The sequence below is a fragment of the Polistes dominula genome, unplaced genomic scaffold (assembly GCF_049000335.1).
Source record: "Polistes dominula isolate Pdom_NZ unplaced genomic scaffold, Pdom_raw_medaka contig_83, whole genome shotgun sequence".
NCBI classification, from domain to species: Eukaryota; Metazoa; Arthropoda; class Insecta; order Hymenoptera; family Vespidae; genus Polistes; species Polistes dominula.
This window is the reverse complement of record NW_028301032.1, coordinates 840749-864784: the sequence shown is the minus strand read 5'-3', so window position 1 is coordinate 864784 and position 24036 is coordinate 840749. Positions and strand designations below refer to the sequence as shown.

The window sequence follows — 24036 nt, the reverse complement described above, 5'->3', positions numbered from 1 at the left end:
ACACTTTCTGAATCGATAAATTAATGACTCATTAACGTTTCTCAATGTATTTGATGTTATTTTCTTGCATTCATTGACAATACGATCCCTCATATCGGCCATTGTAGGAGGCACATAGGAGGCACATAGGAGACTCAACGTAAACTTTATTTTTTAAGTTAACCCCATAAGAAAAAATCGAGGGTCATTAGATCTGGTGATCTAGCCGGAAAATGAATAGGCCCATCCCGTCCTATCCAAAAATTTGGGAACATTTGTTTTAATGTATCCCTTGCTGTTCTTGAATAATGAGCAGGGCAACCATCCTGTTGTATCCCCATTATTTGTCGTGTATGCAATGGTAAATCGTCTAAAAATATCCATAGAAGTGTTTGATACAAAATTTGCATATTCTGGTCCGGTAAGTGATCCTTCGATAAAGTATGAGACCAATAATAAGTTTATCACCGAGTATGCCCATCCAAACATTTACATTCCTTCAATGTTGATTGTCCATTTGTCTAAACCAATGAGGATTTTCCGTTGACCAATAAGGAGCATTTCTTAAATTGATTGATCCATTTTTCGTAAACGTTGGTTGCTTCGTCCGTGAACATAACATTGTTGTAAAAGTTGTCTCTTTGAGTGAGAGCCCAATTAAAAAATTCTAAACGTTGATAACAATCATTTGCGGTCAGTTCTTGAACTTTTAAAGCATCATATGAATGATATTTGTGCTTTATCAGTATGCGTAAAATGGTTTTGCGGCTAATTCCAACTTGTCTTTTGATTTTGCGATAGCTAACCGGATGTATTTATCGTAAATGCGGCTAACACTTCTCAAATTGTTGGATAGGACGGGATGGGCCCATTCATTTTCCGACTAGATCACCAGATCTAACGTCCCTTTGACTTTTTCTTATAAGGGCTACTTATAAAATAAAGTTTACACTGAGCCTCCGACTAAAATGGCCGATATGAGGGATCGTATCGTCAATGAATGCAAGAAAATAACATCAGATACATTAATAAATGTTAATGAGTGATTAATTTCTCAATTCAGAAAGTGTTCTGATGCAAATGATCGTCGCCACATTGAACCTTTTTTATTTTAATAAAAAATATATGATTATTCCGTTTAAAAAAAACATTAATGACCTTCATATGTCCTTTACACGTACACCAAAAAAGTAGCATCAGTATGAACCCCTTTTCAAAGCCATTCAACTACATGTGAAACATTGTCTGCTACGCGTAATAATAATAATAACGTAAATCTAAATGGTAAAATGTGCTGACCCACCCTGTATATAATTTTTTAATATATTTTTTATTACTATATATATATTTTTTTTTTTGTAATCAATAACATTAATATTTATTTTTAATATATTTTTTATTACTATATATATATATATTTTTTTTTTGTAATCAATAACATTAATATTTATTTTTAATATATTTTTTATTACTATATATATATATATTTTTGTAATCAATAACATTAATATTTATTTTTAATATATTTTTTATTACGATATATATTTTTTTTTTTGTAATCAATAACATTAATATTTATTTTTAATATATTTTTTATTACGATATATATTTTTTTTGTAATAACATTTGCAATAAAATTTATATTTATTTTTACTATGTAATTTTTAATTTATATTCATATTTTTTATAACTATATATATATATATATTTTTTTTTTTTGTAATAATATTTGCAATAAGGTTTATATTTGTTTTTAATGTGTATAATTTTTTATTATATTTTTTATTACTATATTTTTTTTTTTTCGTAATGAATAAAATTTATATTTATTTTTACTATGTAATTTTTAATTCATATTCATATTTTTTATTATTATATTTTTTTTGTTTTGGCAATCAATAAAGGCTGAACACTCGAATAAATTTCTTTGATAATTTTTTTTTTTATTTTTTTTTTTTTTTCAAGAAAAGTTAAAATTATAAAAGTATAAATTAAAAGAAAATCGTATAAAGAAATAAAGATGTCTTATAACATTCGTGTCGGGTTTTTCTTATCTTGAGTCTTCCACTTGAATTATCTGTTCAAAACGGAAATTCATTTATAAGTTACGTTAACATTCGTACCATTAACATTGTTGGTTGTGGTGGTGGTGGGCGATATCTTTAAAGGGTTAAGTATATGCTCTTACAATTTCTATTAATTGATAACTTTCCTTGCTTATCTAAAAAAAAAAAAAAATCATTTCTACAAATCGATCTTATTTTTTTTTACATTTTTCGATTTAATCAACAGATTTTATTGAAAACAAAAAAAAAAGATAATGAATGGCTATTCATAAATACATATTTAAAAGGGAAAAAATCATTGATTATGATGTATACGCAAATATAAGTTAAAAAACGAATGACAATATTGCATGTAAATTGCATGTAAATTGCATGTAAATTGCTTGTAAATTGCACGGAAAAGGTCAGATATTTTCATAAAAATAAAAAAATAAATAATCATGTAAGAAGTATAACATAAATAACAACATATATATATATAAACTAGAGGTGCCCCGCCACACGCTGCTGTGGCTCATAATCAGTCCGATACACAAGTCTTTAAGTCAACGAGTTACCTAATACCGATAATATTGCAATTATAAATTGAGTTATAAACAATCCTATCTTTCAAGTTAGATGAAGCTACACACACTGTGTAAAATTTTATTAAAATCGGTTCAGTAGTTTAGGAGTCCATTGCGGACAAACAACGTGACATCTAATTTATATATATTCAGATTATATATATTATAATAAAAATAATAGTATATATATAATATGGTAATTTAGTATATATAAAATTATTATATATAATTATATACACGTATATATATATATAGTATTTTTAGATAAAGTAAATATAACAAGTTATGTTTTTGTTTTATGTATTATATTAGGTCATTAAATATAAAATGTCTGATTTTGATGTGAAAATAATACGAGTTATCAGACATTTCATAGTTAATAATCTAATAATAAAAATTCATTTATTAACTAATTTAACGCTTAAGATTTTTATGCTTCTTTTTTATATTTTTTTTTTTTTTGTACATTTTTTGTGTATTTTCAAATTTTATTTATAGTATATATATAGTAGGTGATATTTTGATAATAATAGATATTTAAATGGGTGATGAGATCATTATTGAAAGGTTTTTTTCCTGTTATGATGAACAATCTCGACTAATTATCTGTTATTTTGTTCAATTATGTTGTTTTGCTAGTTATTAAATGTTTTTTTTTTTTTATTTTTTTATTTTTGATCAACATCATCGTAATCATTTATTATAATGATTGTACAAGACTGGTTATTGATTATTTTTGTTTTGTTTTTTGTTATATCACTGTTAATAACTTATGATACGAATATTGAAATTGTTTCGACTAATTATAAAGAAATACATTTGTATTTAATCCTTAAAGTGCACACTTACTAAAGGTTTGTGCACCGTGGGTGTTTGACACCCCAACGTGTTTGAACGCGTCTCCTCAAGCTGCTATTTTAATATTTAAACCTCGCAATTTTTTTTGAAGTAGTTTGATACATCATTTTTAAAATAGAATAGGTTATATACTAATTTGAATTAACACTAGATGGCACTAAATATTTTGTCGAATTCAGTACAGTTTTCGAGAGATCAAAAATTTGTTGGGGTGTCAAACACCCCATGTGTTTGAACGCGTCTCCTGAAGCTGCTATTTTAATATTTAAACCTCGCAATTTTTTTCAAAGTAGTTTGATACATCTCTTTTAAAATAGAATAGGTTTTATACTCATCTGAATTAACACTAGATGGCACTAAATATTTTTTCGAATTCAGTACAGTTTTGGAGAGATCAAAATTTTCTGGGGTGTCAGACACCCACCCCATGTGTTTGATCGCGTCTCCTGAAGCTGCTATTTTAATATTTAGACCTCGCAATTTTTTTTGAAGTAGTTTGATACATCTTTTTTCAAATAGAATAGGTTTTATACTCATCTGAATTAACAATAGATGGCACTAAATATTTTTTCGAATTCAGTACAGTTTTGGAGAGATCACAAATTTGTTGGGGTGTCAAACACCCCCTATGTGCACTTTAAGGGTTAATATTGTATATACTTAACTATGCATAATAAAATTTTAATTTATAATTATTTATTTTGATTTATATTATAATAAAAAAAATTGTTTTCTTTGTTTTTTTGTTTTTTCAGATTTATATCAAGATGACGAATATCGTGGCAGATTTGATTCATGGTTACAGGGATCTCATGGATAACAAATCCGGTGAGTCATTTCAAATTATATAAACATTATTATACATATATATATATATATATTTATACTGACAAATAATTCATCAAATAAAATTCATCTTTAAAATATACATCGTTTATTTCCTATTATACAAAAAAATTAAAAGAATATAATTTTGTTCGAAGTTGATGATGGGCTGACTGAATTTTTTACTTCAAATCATTTTCATCAATTTGGTTATTTTTTTTTCTTCTTTTTCTTCGAGATTTCAAAGTCATCGTATTAATTTTTTTTCTTTTTTTTTTTTTTTTGTTCTATACTTTAAATAGCTAATAATCTTCTAGCAAAAAAAAAAAAAAAATTTATCAAAGAAAGGTACCCACGTGTTGACCTTCGACTAACAAAAATATTGTGAAATGTCTTCTCATACAGTCAGAAGATTCTTTTTTTTTTTTTTTTTTTTCTTTTTTTTTCTTTTTTCCTTTGTATGAACATCTCAAACGTTCATTTGCATTTATATTTCTTTTATTTATATTTCCCCCCTTTTTTCCTCCTCATTTTTTTTTGTTCACTCTGTCAATCATTTTTATTCTAGGAAATAAACGATGATGTTAAGACAAGGTGATGATTTTAGTTAAGTGAATGACCTTTGTATTTATATTTTATTTTTCTTCATTATCAAGATTTCTTTTATTAAACACATTTACTTTTTGTTATAACAATAGTAAATTGCATTAATGCAATTTGAAATGTTGATTGAATTAAACATAAATGTTTGATTTATTTCAACTTTCTTTTATAACACGTTGTTAAACGCAACGAGAATTTTTACGAAAATCTCTTTGTCAGGCCACGTGTATCAAAACGTACAGTTTTTTAAGTTGAACGTCAGACACATGTGCCTGACACGGCCTGAATTGAAAGTTCAATGTCAGTCATCGATGATTGACGTGGCCTGAATTAAAAGTTCAGTGTCAGACACATGTGCCTGACATGGCCTGATCGAAAGTTCAGTGTCAGTCATCGATGACTGACGTGGAAATCAACGTGTTAAAAGGAAAAATCTCATTTTTTTTTTTTTTTTATATAAATAAAACTATTATAGAATTTTTTGTTTATCATCCAGAAGAAAATAAAAGGAAGAAGAAAATAACGGATAATGAATTGTATTATTATTATGATTATTATGATTATTATTGTTATTATTATTATTATTATTATTTATAAATAATTATATGAGAAAGTAGCACAAGTAAATGAAAATTAAAATGAAATTTATAAAAAAAAAAAAAAAATGATTGCAATGTCGAATTAAATCGAGTTGATGATATTATTTATAAATTATGGTCAGCATTCTTGCAATAATCATCGTTTCAAGGCTATACATTTGTCGTAAGGTTTCTTGATAAGAGAAAGAAAGAGATAGTGATGAATATATGTATATAGGTAGGTGTATGCATGTTGTATGCAGAGCATACCAATTTTCCGATTTGTATTTATGTAAAAGAAGAAGGAAAGTATATATTAACAGAAAGTGTCCTTGCTCGTTATTATGTTAAATTATTATGAAATATGTTTTTTGTTTTGTTTATATAACACAGACCATGATATGATTATAGATATTATATCACAAAGGTTTGATCGATTTTTTTATCGATACATTTGAAAAAAAAAATTATATAATATATTCATGTATATATTATATTATTTTTTTTTTTATGAATAGATACATTTCATTATTATTATTATGAAATATGTTTTTTGTTGTGTTTATATAACACAGACCATGATATGATTATAGATATTATATCACAAAGGTTTGATCGATTTTTTTATCGATACATTTGAAAAAAAAATTATATAATATATTCATGTATATATTATATTATATTTTTTTTTTATGGATAGATACATTTCATTATTATTATTATTATTATATGAAGTATGTATAATATATACTCGTATATAATTATTTATTAATTAATTTAATTTAATTTACAATAAATATTATATTATTTAATTAAACATTTATTATACAATTTTCAAGGTTTCTTTTTATAAAATTGATACATTTGAAAAAATTAATTAAATATAGTATATATATAATATAATTTATTTTTATTATATATAATAATTTCATAAATATTATTTTAATTTATATATTTGTATAATTAGTATATGAAGTATATATATAATTATTTAATTAAATACTTATTACAATTTTCAAGGTTCCTTTTTATAAAATTGTGATATATTTGAAAATATTAATATATATATATGTTTTGTGAAGTGGTTGACTTCGGCTATCCCCAAACCAGCCCGGGACTGTTGTGCACATTACTTCGGGCTGGCCGGCATGTCTGATTTTCCTCACAGTTTGTTGGTTAGCCTTCTAGACATCCGTCTATTCGTTTTTGTATGAGTATGTACGTTACGTAGCGCGACACGTCATTCCACTTGTCCTGGTCCTGAGTTATAACGGACACAATGTTGTCCGGGGTCAAATCTCCTGTCCTGGTTCGTAGCGTCCGTCTGGCGTCTGTCCACCGCGGGCACACGAAAAATGTGTGCTCAGCGCCGTCTTGAGTATGTCCGCAGTACCTGTACGACGGGGACGTTACTTTCCCCATACGATACAGGTACTTGCGGAAGTATCCGTGGCCAAAGAGAAACTGAGTTAAGTAAAAGTTTACTTCCCCGTGGTTTCTCTCCGACCACGATCGTACGTCCGTTATGAGCCGTCTCGTCCACCTGTCTTTGTCGCCTTCCATCCAGCGGGATTGCCAATTGTTCTTAGTCCCTATCCGCGTCTCTGTGACGGCCCTTTCCCGCCCCAATTCCACGCATGACGCGAATATCTTTTTACGCTCCTGCGCTAAGAGGTCTATGGGAATGACGCCTGCTATCACGAGCACCGCTGCCGCGGAGACAGTGCGGTAAGCGCACGTAATGCGATGTGTCCCCCGCCGCTGTACCGCCGTCATCGCCTGTCGGTATTTCTTGACCCGCATCGCGTCCCCCCATATCTCGGCCCCGTAGAGGAGGATCGAGTGGGTGACCGCCATCAGAAGTATCCTAATTTTTTGTCTGGGTCCTCTTGTGTTTGCTATGAGGCGGGCGAAGGCAGTCGTCTTAATAGCCGCCTTTTGTGCAGCGGCCTTGATATACGGCCAGAAGGACAACTTTGTATTTAGGGTTACCCCTAGGTATTTAGCAGTACCTCTGGCAGCAATCGGGTCGTATCCACCGTCATGGGAGCAGTCGTGTCTATCCGTCTTCTCGTCAGGTAGAGTAATTCTGTCTTGTTTACCGCTAACTCCAGGCCGTGTCCGTGCATCCATTCGCAGATCCGTCTGAACGCCCGGCTCAGCCGCGTTTGCGCCAGGTTAGTGTCCTTTGCAACTATTACTATAGCAATGTCGTCTGCGTACCCTACAAGGGAGACCCCAGGCGGCATCGGAAGGCCGAGAACCTCGTCGTAGAGTCCTTTCCAGATGTCGGGGCCCAAGATTGAGCCCTGCGCTACGCCTACTGTCAAATTTCTCGTCTTTACTCCCGTTTCCGTCATGTACGTTATGTGGCGGTCACGTAGATAATCCTTCAAGACTCGGAGAAGGTAGGGCAGCAGCGGGAAGACGATTGAAACGATGTCTACCCACCTCGCCGAGTTGAAGGCGTTTCGTACGTCTAGTGTTGCCAGGAGCACTACTGGCCTGTCTTTGTGGGGTTTAGTCTGTGCTCTGTCAAACGCGGCCACGACCCTTTGAATCGCGCCCATCGTTGATCGTCCTTTTCTAAAACCGTATTGTCTGTCGTTTAGTCCCCCAACCGCCCGTACAGCCTGCTGGATCCGGGTTCTGAGTAGTGTTTCGAAGAGCTTGCCGAGAGAGTTCAGCAAGCTCAACGGTCTATAGGAAGACGGCACCTCGGGGTCCCCACCCTTGAAAGTATTAATATAATATATATGTATAAGTATATGAAATATATTTTAATAATAATTAACATTTATTATATTAATTATTATTGTATTTTATATATATATATATATATATATTTATTATGAAAATAATAAATTAATTAGAATTGAATTAAATTATATGAAATTATTGAAATAATAATTTATTTATTTATTTATTTATTATAAATATATATTTTCTAAATTTTTTATTATTATAATTATTTAATTAAATACTTATTACAATTTTCAAGGTTCCTTTTTATAAAATTGATACATTTGAAAAAATTAATTATATATATATATATAAGTATATGAAATATATTTTAATAATAATAAACATTTTAAATTTTAGGTGTGTGAATAATAAATGTTAAGTATTATTTAAAAAATATTTCATATGCTTATTAATTAATTTTATAATCATATTTTATATATTTATTTATTATTATAAAAATAATAATATAAAATATTTAATATACATTGAAATATATATTATAATTAATATACATATGAAGTATTTATTATATTCTTATTATAAATATATATTTTAATATATTTTTTAAATTTAAATAAATTAAATACTTATTAAAACTTTCATCGTTTCCTTTTCATAAAAAAAAAAGAAAAGAAATCGAAATCAATCATCTGTCAGAAATATTATCGAACATTATTTAACATTATTAATCTCTGTATACATTTTATTTTATTTTTATTTTTATTTTTATTTTTATTATCTGTAATAATTTGTTATCTGTATAAATTATAAATCAACTCAAATATTGAATGAAATACATGCGATTATTTGATTTGCTTGAATACATTCAATTAGTAATAATTTTTAAATACCAAAAAAAAAAATAAAATAAAATATTGCTATTAATTGATTTTTTTTATTATCATCAAAAGAAATAAAAAATGAATATTAAGAAATTAGAAATGATATTTAATTATCGATTAAATTTATTAATTAAATTCATATCATTCAAATAGTATCATGAAAAATATTAGATAACAACATTTCATAGATCAACATTCTCTCTCTCTCTCTCTCTCTCTCTCTCTCTCTCTCTCTCTCTCTCTCTCTCTCTCTCTCTATCTATCTATCTCTATCTTTCTCTCTCTTGTGGGAGTTATTTTGATAACTCGATTAGAGTTCTCTGATAGGAAGAAAAATATACTCACACACTCGAATTATTTCCGATAAATCAATCAATTAAATGTCTTCGTTTTATCCACTACTTTCTTGTCTTTTTTTTTTAAATGTTAAGATATTTATAAAAAGAAAAATTAATAATTAATGTATCATATAAAAAAAATTTTTAAATATTCTTTAAAAAAGAAAAAAATAAATCAAACAAACAAACAAACAAAGAAGAAAAATAAAGTTTTTAAATAAATCAAACTCATTCGTCATTTTTCTTTATTTTATTTTATTTTATTTTTTTTTTTTATGTATATTGTCACATGTAAATACATAAATAAATATTCATATGACGTGAATAATGTGTAATCTTTACAATGTAATAATTAAAGAATGTAAATGACAACATTATAAATAATTTACATTTGAATTGATACGAATTAATTATAAAAAAGAAAAAATACAACATATCGTGTATTCAAATGAATTATTCAATCATAGTTTTGTATTAAAAATTTGTCTAAATTAGTCGTTTGATTGCTGAATACTTTTAACTACAATGTTTTATAATAACGGAATGATTTATTATGAAATAAATTCTAATAATATTAATAATTATTTAAATCTTATACCTTATATATAATATTATATTATAATATATATTATATAATATTGGGATCTCTGGCAGTCAGGGGCGTGGCGTAGCAATTCGACCTATCTACTCTAATTTTGAATTTCGCCACCAGATAGCGTATTTCAAGTGTCAGAGATTCCACGTGGCGTAGCAATTCGACCTATCTATTCTAATTTTGAATTTAGCCACCAGATAGCGTATTTCAAATGCTAGAGATCCCACGTGGCATAGCAATTCGATCTATCTACTCTAATTTTGAATTTCGCCACCAGATAGCGTATTCAAGTGCTAGAGATACCAATATTATAATATTATTAAATTAAATTATTTAAATGTTCTATTTAATAATTAAAGTTTTTCTTTCTGTGAATAGAATTTAATTAACTTAATATAAAATTACATATTATATAAACATATTATATAAACATTACATTTTTTATTTTATATTAATTATAACAAACACATATATACATCGTTAAACTACTCTGGTAATTTCTACCAAACGCATGTATGCGTTAATAGCGCTGTAATGGTTAATAATCAAATTAATAATCAAACTTCCAAATTGTTTTCTTGTAAGTTTATTTAAGTTTTCATTTTGGATGAATATTTTCGATTTTAGAAAGCATTCAAAGTCTCTAATATAACAGAGAAGGGTTCTTGCATACTTTTTAGTACATCTCCTTTCACCCTTTCTTTTAGTACTCCTGTTGAGGCCCTCAAAGTAGGTGCCTTGAAAGCTTTGAGCTAAAAGGCACCTTCTTTTTCGATCGATGCTTTTCCTTAATTAGAAAACAAAAAATATAAAGAAAGAGAGAGATAGAGAATGAAAGGAATGCAAAGGGAATGCAAAGGGAATGCAAAGGGAATGTAAAGGGAATGGTAAAAAAAAAAAAAATGTGTATGTAACAACGATAATGTTGGGTTGGGGGGTGGTGGGTGAGTATTGATGGCTTATGAACGTATATGCTTATTGGGATTTCTAGCACTTGAATACGCTATCTGGTGGCTAAATTCAAAATTAGAGTAGATAAATCGAATTGCTACGCCACATGGGAGATCTCTAGTAGAGACCCTATAGGAGGGACGCGCGCCATGTACATTGCTGGGGGACAGGAACTCGTGTAGTCACGTGATTGCGCGCGATGATTCAAACGATAAGTTATAGGTTAGGTTTGTACATTTATAATTGTAATGATTAAATGAGTAAATTAAACTTACACTTATAGAATACTACTAAAAAAAGAAAAAACAATTAAATATAAATATCACAATAAAAACTATAAGTATTCCAAACTTAAACTAACCACAGCCGTTAATACATACTAAAAATAAACATGGCTGCGCGATGCAACGGAAGCTGTCCCCCCACATTTTCAGCCTAGCAATGTACATGGCGCGTCCCTCCTATAGGGTCCCTAATCTCTAGCACCTTGAAATACGCTATCTGGTGGCTACATTCAAAATTAGAGTAGATAGGTTCGAATTGCTACACCACGCTCCTGCCAGAGATCCCAATGTGAGAAGAAGAAATTAAAAAAGTACAAAAACAAAGCGAAAGAAAAGGAGAGAAAGAAATACAAAACGAAGGGAATGTCAAAGGAATGATAAAATAAAAATGTTGGTGGGTGTATAGTGATGGTGGTGGTTGATGGATGTGTAAATTGACTGTGTGAAGGTTTAAAAAAAAAAAAAAAGAATCCAACAAAGAATAGTGGTCTAGTAAAAAAGAGGAAGGGAAGACAGAAATTAGGGTCATCTAACGGGATAAAAAGAGAAAGAGAAAGAGAATGAGAAGAAGAAGTTTGAGTAGGAGAAAAGAGTGGTGTGGGGGGGAGAGGGCGCAGCAAGAGTACATGAAATTTGAAATCAGATCGGTCGATGCACCTTGTGCGAATGCATTTTTGAACGTATAAAAAAAAAAAAAAAAAGAAGAAGAAGAAGTAGAATAAGAAAATGAAAAATGAGAAAGGGTTGGTGGTGGTTGGGTGAATGGGAAAAAAAAAGAAAAAGAAAAAAAAAATAGGATTAAAGAAGGGCTAGCAATAAAAAAGTTTTTTTGAACGACGAGGAGTGTGTGGGATGGGATGGATGCAGTGGATGTAGTAGAATGGGGGGAGTGAGGGTTAGGGAGGGAGGAAGGGAGGGAAAAGAGTTTCGTTCGAGGATTTGCGCTTTTTAGTCGGTTGGAAAACTCTTGGAAGTGGTGGTGGGATCCCGGAAGCATCCCGGAGGCGTTAAAGCGTACGACAATCCAGGAGGCTTACCTCGACAATTTCTTTCTCACTCTTTGTGTAATCGGCCGATACTTGGCTGCGCTTTCATGCGGCCTATGATCCGCACCAAAGAGAGTGAGAGAGTTAGAAGAGGAGAGGAATGAGGGAGAGGGAGGGATGAGGGAGAGTGTAGGAGTATGTCGTCGTCCCCCTTTTCTGTACTCTCGGCCCCTATTTAATCGATAATACGGTCGGCGTCTAGCACGAAACTCAAAAAGAAGAAGAATCATCTCTTTCGTGATTGGTGGCTTTTATTTTTCTTTTTCTTTTTTTTTTTTTTTTTGTTCTTTTTTTATTTATTACATTGCAAATTTTATAATGACTAATTTGGTTTTGTTTTTTTTCTATACTTTAAAGATATTATTTATACTCTTTATAATTTATTATTAACTTTATTATTTATTATATAAATTATAAATTATAATCTTAATGTATGTAAATTACGTGTCACGTTGTTTGTCCGCAATGGACTCCTAAACTACTGAACCGATTTTAATCAAATTTTGCACACTACGTGCAGTTTCATCCAACTTGAAAGATAGGATAGTTTATATCTCAATTTATAGTCGCAATATTATTTTATTGCAAATTATTTGTTTATTAACAAAGAGTCATGATTATCTCAATTAGTTCGATAAGATTCCACTAACAGATGGCGGTATAAGGTAATTCGTTGTAGGGACCCTGTAGGAGGGACGCGCCAAAGAATTTTGGGGGACAGGAACTTATGTAATCACGTGATTGCGCGCGAATGAATCAAACATTTTAAATAGTATAAAAGTTGTATATAGTAATAGTGAATAGTTGTAGGGGATAGAGTGGTGAATTGCATCAAATACAGAGAAAAAAATGAACCATATTTAATGATAATTAAAAAATTTATAATTAAAATAGAATAGGTTACACAATAAAAATTATTATAAATTCAAAAAGAAAGATTCAATTAAGTTTGATTTGATAAAAGGCATTACAGTATTTTGAAATTTCAAAACAACTTGTAAGAATTAATACAATTTTGATAAATACAATTATCTACTATATATATATTACATTTACAATTATTTTAATCATTCATACAATTTGTTTTTCATTTCCAATACTAATAAATCAGCTAGGATTCCTGGGTATTATATCTTCATAACTAACAACAGCCGTTATTTATACATACTAAAGAAAAAAACATGGCTGCTCGTTGCATCGGAAGCTGTCCCCCAAAATTTTCAGCCAATAGCAACCCCAGCAGTATGTATGACGCGTCTCTCCTACAGGGTCTCTTATTTGTTGACTTAAAAACTTGTGTATCGGACTGATTGTGAGCCACAGCAACGCGTGGCGGGGCACCCCTAGTTTATATATATATATATTTTTTATAAATTTTATTACATAAAATATAAAATTTTTCTATATAATTGTAATTTTATAATATTATAATTAAAATCTTATAATTTTATAATTTTATAATTTATAACATATTACAAATAATAAATAATATAATAATAGTTAAGAGCATGATTGCACACACAGCATGCAAGTGAATTTCGAATGGGTTACATAGAGAAAGATATATATATATATATATACATATATACATGTATAATTACATTCAATATACATATACATATATATATTGAGTAACTAATTAATTGATCAACTTATTCAATTTCAGTATTACAAAATATATTACAAAATAGATGAAAATAATCGAATTTCTGTACAGTTAACTGTTATTTTCTTTTGTTTATTCTTTTTTTATTTTTTTTTTATTTTTAATAATCCGTCAAGAGAGAGAGAGAGAGAGAAAGAGAGATCCTTTTACCTACCTGAGAAAGAAAAAAAGAAATAATGAAAGAAAATAGGCACGTTTACAAAGGTACGCGTGAACGGTGGTAAAGTTGATGGTAGTGGTAGTAATAGTAGTGGTGGTAGTTGGTGATTATGGTCATGGTTGTATAGCGCGCGTGCCCATTCGTGCGAATCGCGTGCGCATCCATGGTAGGAGCGAGGTCATACCAGAGTGCGAAGCTAATTTACTGGAAGCACCGACAACGTTAACCACGTCTTTCTCTCTCTCTCTCTCTCTCTCTCTCTCTCTCTCACTCTCTCTCTCTTTCTCTTTCTTTCTTTCTCTCTCTCGTAGGAGTTTCAGTTACCCCGTTTACCTGGTAAAAAGCGTTCAACCAATTTCATTCCGCTATAACGGAGATGGTCAACGATAATATTTCTCTCTCTCTCTTTCTCTCTCTCTCTCTCTCTCTTACTCTCTTACTCTCTTCCTGTTGGTTAGAAAAAATAAGAATAATAATAATAATAAAAAATAAAGAAAATACATATATCACGCGACAACGCAAGTAATTTATTAAAAACCATGTATATGTATGTATTGGAATATTATTTTATTTTTTTTTATTTTATTATTTAATGGAAGAATGAGAAATATTTTTTATTAATAAAGTAAATTTTTTATTTAATAAATTTATTAATAAAAAAAGTTTAATAATAAATATTAAAAATAAAAAAAAAGATTTTATTAATAAAGTAAAGCAAAGAATATTATTTTTATTTTTGTATACAACAATAATACAATGTTATAATTATTAATGATTATTATTATTTAATATTTAATAGAAGAATGAAATATTTTTTAATAATAAAGTAAAGTAAAGAATATTATTTTAATTTTGTATAAACGTGACATTAACAATAATAAAATGTTATAATTATTAATTATTATTATTTATTATTTAATAGAAGAATGAAATATTTTGTATAACAAAGTAAAGTAAAGAATATTATTTTAATTTTGTATAAACGTGACATTAACAATAATACAGTTTTATAATTATTAATTATTATTATTTATTATTTAATAGAAGAATGAAATATTTTGTATAACAAAGTAAAGTAAAAAATATTATTTTAATTTTGTATAAACGTAACATTAACAATAATACAATTTTATTATTATTAATTATTATTATTTAATATTTAACAGAAGAATGAAATATTTTTTATTAATTAAGTAAAGTAAAGAATATTATTTTAATTTTGTATAAACGTAACATTAACAATAATACAGTTTTATAATTATTAATTATTATTATTTATTATTTAATAGAAGAATGAAATATTTTGTATAACAAAGTAAAGTAAAGAATATTATTTTAATTTTGTATAAACGTAACATTAACAATAATACAATTTTATTATTATTAATTATTATTATTTAATATTTAACAGAAGAATGAAATATTTTTTATTAATTAAGTAAAGTAAAGAATATTATTTTAATTTTGTATAAACATAACATTAACAATAATACAGTTTTATAATTATTAATTATTATTATTTATTATTTAATAGAAGAATGAAATATTTTTTAATAATAAAGTAAAGTAAAGAATATTATTTTATTTTTTTTCTATATAACAAGGTTATAATTATTAATTATTGTAATAATTATTTATTATTTAATGAAAGAATGAAATGTATTTTTTTTTTTTTTTTTTTTTATTAATGAAGTGTATCAAGAATATTATTTTATTCTTTTATACACCCTTTTATAATTATTAATTAACGAGTGAATGATTGTTAAATAAATTGTTAAAAAAATAAATTAATAATAATATATGTAATTATGATAAATAAATTGATGATATTGTTATTATTGTTTCAGATCCTAGGGTAAATGATTGGATTATGATGAGCAGCCCTTTTCCCACAATGGCCATATGTCTGTCTTACGCATACTTTAGTAAAGTAATAGGACCAAAATTGATGGAAAATAGAAAACCATTCGATCTTCGACGTATACTTATTGTTTACAATCTCGTACAGACCCTCTTTTCTACGTGGATCTTCTATGAGGTTTGTACATTTAATTATTATATATATATATATATTGTATACATATAACAATAACTGAATATATAAACATAGGGGGTGGTATGATTCAAAAAACATAATTCTAAAAAAATATTAAAAGATTAATCATTTGTTTTATAGTATTTTCTAAAATGTTCGATTAATCATCACATTATTTTTTATTTTATTTTATTTTATTTTTTATTTTTTTTTTTTTGGAATAGTAAACAAAGTATGATTATGTACATCATTTGTATTTTAATTATTTGATCATTAGGAACTAAATGATTTTTTTCTATTAAAATAATTTTAATAAAATAAAAAATAACAGATGAAAAGAAATATTATTATTAAATTAAAATAAAAAAATTATTAAAATAAATATAAAATAAAATAAAATATTATAATAAATTAAAATTAATATAAAATATATAATTTATAATATATAAGTTATATGATATTATAATTAAATTAATAATAAAAAATATCATATATAAAAAAAATATTACTAAATTAAATATAAAATAAAATATTATTAAATTAAATTAAATATTATAATAAATTAAAATTAACATAAAATATACAATCTATAATAAATTATTTATATAATTTTATAATCAAATTAATAATACAAAATATTATATATAAAATAAAATATTATTCATTTAAATTAAATTAAAATTAATATTAATATTATAATAAATTAAAATTAATATAAAATATATAATTTATAATATATAAGTTATATGATTTTATAATTAAATTAATAATAAAAAATATCATATATAAAAAAAAATATTACTAAATTAAATATAAAATAAAATATTATTAAATTAAATTAAATATTATAATAAATTAAAATTAATATAAAATATACAATCTATAATGAATTATTTATATAATTTTATAATCAAATTAATAATACAAAATATTATATATAAAATAAAATATTATTAATTTAAATTAAATTAAATTAAAATTAATGTTAAAAAATTGAAATAAAATAAGATATTATTAAATCAAATTAAATATAAAATAAAATATTATAATAAATTAAAAGTAATATAAAATACATAATTTATAATAAATATTTTATATAATTTTTTTTCATAATCAAATTAATAATTATAAAAAAATATTATATATAAAATAAAATATTATTAAATCAAATTAAAATAAAATAAAAGGATTCAAAAGAAATAATATGATAGATGATTGCAGTTAATATCTAATAAATATTCCAAGCTCGTTATTTGTCGTAAATATATATATATATATTTTTTCTAGCAATGACGTCATTGCTTACGACAATAGATTGGGGAGGGGGTGGGGGTAGTCCTATTTTGATTGAATTACAAATGAAAACTATACAAACGCGATTAGATTTATGATATTTGTAATCTTATGATTTACAGATTAAATTCATATACAAGTGACATTTTTCTTTCTCATTTGTTTGAACTAAAATATTATCGTTGAGAATCGAGTTACATTTAATTAACGTGATAAATAATTAATTGTTCGTTATTAATAGTATTATGTTGGTATTTTGTTTATACCTGTGTGTGGTACTTTGCTTACAATCTTTGCTTCGAAATCTATGTAAATCCTATTTTGTTTTCAAAGAATAAGTAAAGAATTTTGAATAATACACACGTGTATATATAATGGTAGTTAGGTCTCATATACACATACATATACATATACATATACGTATATATATATACATATACAGACGCAGGTAAAAAGCTCGTCAAATTCATCGATACGATCTTAATTATATGTGAGTAATTTTAAAGCCCACGCGTTTGCTGAAAGAAAACTGGGTCAATGGTATAAAGTTTTTTTTTTTTTTTTTTTTTTTTATTTAAGTCGTAAAATATAAAAGCACTTAACTTTTAACGCCTTTAAATCGAATAAATTAATTAAAAGCATTTAAACAATGATAATAGATATTTAGATTTGACTTATAATGAATAGATGATACGAAATAATGAGCATTTCAACATGTGAGTTGCTAATTAATTATTTAAATAATTGGTAATAATTTAAAACAAAAAAATTCAATTTTCAATAAATAAATAACAGTTTAACATGTTCATTTAGATATATAAATATATTTCGTTTAAATAAAATGTGTGACTTATTATAAAATAAATGATTCGGTATAAGAATGAAACAAGTGGGTTCTGATAGTCAGTTCCAGTCAGACTTTAATTAATTATTTAAATAATTGGTAATAATTTAAAAATAAAATTAAATTTTTAATAAATAAATAACAGTTTAATATATTCATTTCTATATATATATTTTGTTTGAATAAAATTTGTGACTTATTATAAAATAAATGATTTAGTATAAGAATGAAACAAGTGAGTTTTGATAGTCAGCCTTTGCCAGCCCTTAATTAATTATTTAAATAATTGGTAATAAATTAAAAATAAAATTCCATTTTTAATTAATAAATAACAGTTCATATAATCATTTAAACATGTATATATATATTTTTTTAAATAAAATGTGACTTAGCATAAAATAAATGATTTAGTATAAGAATGAAACAAGTGGGTTCTGATAGTCAGTTCCAGTCAGACTTTAATTAATTATTTAAATAATTGGTAATAATTTAAAAATAATATTCCATTTTTAATTAATAAATAACAGTTCATATAATCATTTGAACATGTATATATATTTTTTAAAATAAAATGTGACTTAGCATAAAATAATTGATTTAGTATAAGAATGAAACAAGTGGGTTTTGATAGTCAGCCTGTCAGACTTTAATTAATTATTTAAATAATGGGTAATAATTTAAAAATAAAATTCAATTCTCAATAAATAAATAACAATTTAATATATTCATTTCTATATATATTTTGTTTAAATAAAATATGTAAACTTATTAAAAAATAAATGATTTAGTATAAGAATGAAACAAGTGGGTTCTGATAGTCAGTTCCTGTCAGCCTATAATTAATTATTTAAATAATGGGTAATAATTTCAAAATAATAACTCAATTCCGAATAAACAGATAGTTTAATATATTCCAAAAAAAAATAAAATAAAGTAAAAAAAAAATGATTTGAAAGTGAAACATAAAAAGTAGTTTAGTATGTCTGGTTGTCATGACAATTCGATACCGAAAATAGACGTTGCTTTTTCCGTAGAATCGTTTGAGTTTGACAAGAAGAAAAAGAAAAAAAAAAAAGAAAAAACTATTCAATAGCAGCCTGGAGCTGTTTTCGATCGAGTGTAAAGTAAGATGAAAAGAGAGAGAAAAAGGTAAAAGGTGTCGATCGTAATACGACACGAGTAAAACTGTTTATCTTGTTGATATTTAAAAGGCCCTATTGATGAAAGTGAAAACTTTGTTTTTCAAAATAACAAAATTAAATACAAATTTTTATATAAATATATCATTAAATAATGAAAATATATTTCTTATTTTATATTAAATTTATTTAATTAAATTGTATTTATTATTTAACATTATATTTATTTAATTAAATTGTCTTTAGTATTTACTATTATATTTATTTAATTAAATTGTGTTTATTATAATATTATATTAAATTTATTTAATTTAATTAAATTATATTTATTATTTTATTTTATATTTATTTAATTAAATTGCGTTTATTATTTTCTATAATATTTATCTAACTAAAATATATTTATTATATTATAATAAATTTATTTAATTAAATTATATTTATTATATTTACTAATAGCTAATATTATATTAGGGCATAATTAGAATTAAGTACATTGTAAAGGGGAACGAACATGTAGGGGGGGCCTTCCGGGTAAACACCCTAAAAGGGTATACCTGAAATAAACTTCTTATCTTATCTATATTTATTATATTATATTAAATTTATTTTTTATATTATAATTATAACTCAATCTCTCTCTATAATATGTATATATATAAAATTGTTTCAATTAAATTTCAAATATTTGTGTGAGTGTGTGTGTGTTAATATTCTTGACCAATTGATGAACTACTTTTAATTGACAATTTTTTTACTATAAAAAATACCTAATCGAAATTTATTTTTTTTTTTAAATAATTAGCCTAATTATTTCATAAAAGCTATTTAATAATATTTTATTATTTTCAATAAAATAAATAATTTATAATAATAAACAAAAATGTCTACTTTCGTCATTCACATTCGAAAAAAAAAAACAATATGGTTATTTAAAAAAACAAAACAAAACAAACAGAAAAAGAACCGTGCTTCTGTATAAAATTATTAATAACAAATATACGTGTGATGATTATGTTGGAATTTAGGTCGGCATTTAAAAAATAAGAAAGAAAAAAAATGTCACACGTGCGATAAAGAGTATCTTACGATAATTTACATACGTCAGTTATTTTACAGATTGTAAAAATAATGATTTGAAGAATCAAATGATTTTCTCAGCTTTAATACTAAAACACACACACACATATATATATATATATATATCTTTTGATAGACATATAGTTATGAGTCATGTTTATCGCTTGTTCGTTGAAATAAAATGAAACCGCATGTGTCATCGAACGAATTTATCACTTCGTTATCCAAGAAACAGCTGATACTTTCAAACAAAAAAATTCATTTCTTCATTAACTTGTTTTATTTGATTTCTATATCAAACCATCATTCTATATATATATATATATATATATATCATATGTTATATTGAAGTGTTTTAAGTATTAGATTAATCAACTTAATGATAAATACAATATGACATATTTCTACTGTTAATTTAAATAACAATCGATTATTGTATTAATTGTATTTAATTGTATAGGTAACCACACGTTATGTTACCTAATTAAAAAAAAAAATAATAATAATTTTATCGGGTTGTCCTGAAAGTAGTTCGTGCCGATTTTGACTGAAGATGGAAGATGCAACCTTATTTCAGTTTTTGTTTTGTTATATATTATTATATTGTTTTTATAATTATATATATATATAACTATAAATTATATTAAATTATTAATTCATTATTAAATTATAATAGAAAATGTATATTAATTATTAAATTTACATATATTATTATATAAAAAAATATATAATATTTATATAAATTAAAACATTATAGTTTTTATTAATATATATACATATATTATATATATTATATATTATAATAATAATAAGTATTATTAATAATTAAATAATAAATTAAATAATAAAGTAATAAATAGTAATATATATTGTAATATATATATATATATTAATTATATAAATTAATTTAATATAAATATAATATTAAAATTAAATATTACATATATGAACATATTTATATAATTATTAATATAATTATTAATATAATAATAAATATAATAAATAAATATAATAACTTTAAAATTTCGTGTTTCGAGAACTTTTCAGGTTTTTTTTTTTTATCAAAAGAACTGTAATGCCATCTATCGAAAATCGGCACGAACTTTTCAGACAACCCCAATACACATAACAATTGTTTGCAAAATTTCAACCCCCATTTTTTTTACCTTTTACAAATGTTTGATCAAATCAATCAATTCAATTAAATTATTTAAACATTTCAAATTATATTTTCTCATGAAACACCATAACAACAAGAAGCTTGAGAAAACATTTTTTAATAAAATGTATAGAATTATAAATTATTGTTCATATTTAAAAAAAAAAACAATAAGATTGCAATTGATGAAGAAAAATAAAAGAATAAGAAAAAGTAGAAAATGTGATGGTCGTTTATTCAGGCCATGTGCTCTGATTATTCGCCAAAGATTCGATCGATGTTGTTAGGGGACGTTGAGAAAGCTTTGAGGGGTGGCTTGATATAAAAAAGAAAGAAAATAAAAAAGAAAGGAGAAAGTGAGTCAGGGATAGGAAGATGAAGTAGTGGGAGAAGGGGGTAAACCTTTTGGTTTTGGGTTAGTCGTCTAGGTAAGAGTGTGATGGTAAGAAAGGTTGGGTGGTTAGGTTAGGTTTGAGTATTAAAAGTACATAGTGACCGACAATTTCTTCTTGTCTAACGACAATCAGTGAGCAAAGGATTAATATCTCTTTGATAGTTCGACTGATGTGAAAACGGAGTAGTATATAAGGCGTGTCTCTTTGAAACATTTTACATACACCATATTCTAAACTGAATATGTTAGTGTGTATGTATTTATATACATAAGATATATATCGTGGTAGTTGTAATGTTGTTTGGTTGTCATATGGTGACCTAAAACTCATGCTAGTTACTTTCTATTAAATCATTTTTTACTATATCATCCTATATCTTCTTCTTCATCTTCATCTTCATCTGCACCTGTAGCAAGTAAAAGTTGCATCTAATACAAGTTTCATTTCCAATGAAATTGTTGTACATATGTTGATTGTTTAAATTTGTTCTAATGAAACAAAAGTATATTATGAATTGTAATATCTTCTTCATCTTCACCTTCTTCTTCATTGTCTTCTTCATCTTCATCTGCAGCTGTAGCAAGTGAAGGGTTGCATCTAACACAAGTTTAATTTTCAACAGAATTGTTGTACACTTGTTTGTTTAAATTTGTTCTAATAAAATCATAATAAAACATTAATTGTAATATCTTCTTCATCTTCATCTGCAGCTGTAGCAAGTGAAAGGTTGTATCTAACACAAGTTTAATTTTCAACAAAATTATTGTACACTAGATTGTTTAAATTTGTTCTAATGAAACAAAAATATAATATGAATTATAATATCTTCTTCATCTTCACCTTCTATTTCATTGTCTTCTTCATCTTCATCTGCAGCTGTAGCAAGTGAAGGGTTGCATCAAACACAATTTTAATTTTCAACAAAATTGTTGTACACTTGATTGTTTAAATTTATTCTAATGAAATTATAATAGAACATTAATTGTAATATCTTCTTCATCTTCTTCTTCATCTTCTTCATTTTTTTCTTCATCTTCATCTGCAGCTGTTGCAAGTGAAGGGTTGACTCTAACACAAGTTTAATTTTTAAAACTTATTAAAATTGTTAAATGCTGTACACTTGATTGTTTAAATTTGTTCTAATAAAGCAATAATAGAATATTAATTAATATTAAATAAATAAATATAAAAATATTTGTTTTCAGTATTTGATGAGTGGTTGGGCGAGAGGGTACAGCTTTCGTTGTCAACCAGTCGATTACTCAACCAATCCTTTAGCACTCAGGATGGCGAATACATGTTGGTGGTATTACTTCAGTAAATTCACCGAATTCTTCGATACGGTAAGAGTACAATCTAAATATTTAACAAAAAGAATGAAAAATATATCAAAAATTAATTATTATGATAAATAAAATAACATGGTTTATCAAATATTTGCAAATAACATTTTAAAAACTTTGTTTCACGTAATACAAAGATATCAATGCACGTGTACAATTGTCCATTAATGTTAGATAATCATAACCTCAAATATTAGTAATATTTATCGCAGTAATTTGAATGATAAGTTAAAAAAAAAAAAAAAAAGAATGAGATAATAATTGAAAATGTTTCTTTCAACAGTTATTCTTTATCCTGAGAAAAAAGAATCAGCACGTGTCCACCCTTCACGTGATACACCACGGTGTTATGCCATTTTCCGTCTGGATGGGAATGAAGTTTGCGCCGGGTGGTCATAGTACATTTTTCGCTCTATTGAACACATTCGTCCACATAATCATGTATTTCTATTACATGGTTGCAGCAATGGGACCGCGTTATCAAAAATATATATGGTGGAAGAAATATTTAACAACATTACAAATGGTAAATATAAATGAACACAATATCAAATATAATATACACATTAAATTATTTATTTCAAATTCATTGTATCATAATGTAATATTCTTGATTGTATTATGTTTTTTGTTCATTTATTCCTCC

General features: G+C 25.8%; 1 protein-coding gene across 5 annotated transcripts in view; it reads left to right on the top strand.

Moving 5' to 3' along the window:
• LOC107071050 (very long chain fatty acid elongase 7) overlaps nucleotides 1–24036 on the top strand; it is a 36998-nt gene that overhangs the window by 7187 nt on the left and 5775 nt on the right. For all 5 annotated transcript variants that reach the window (XM_015329715.2, XM_015329716.2, XM_089174431.1 and 2 more), the window contains 4 exons: nucleotides 4225–4297; nucleotides 15950–16140; nucleotides 23253–23390; nucleotides 23674–23916. In XM_015329715.2, the coding sequence (XP_015185201.1) occupies nucleotides 4237–4297; nucleotides 15950–16140; nucleotides 23253–23390; nucleotides 23674–23916 (633 nt within the window). In that variant the 5' untranslated portion in view covers nucleotides 4225–4236. The remainder of the gene's footprint in view (nucleotides 1–4224; nucleotides 4298–15949; nucleotides 16141–23252; nucleotides 23391–23673; nucleotides 23917–24036) is intronic.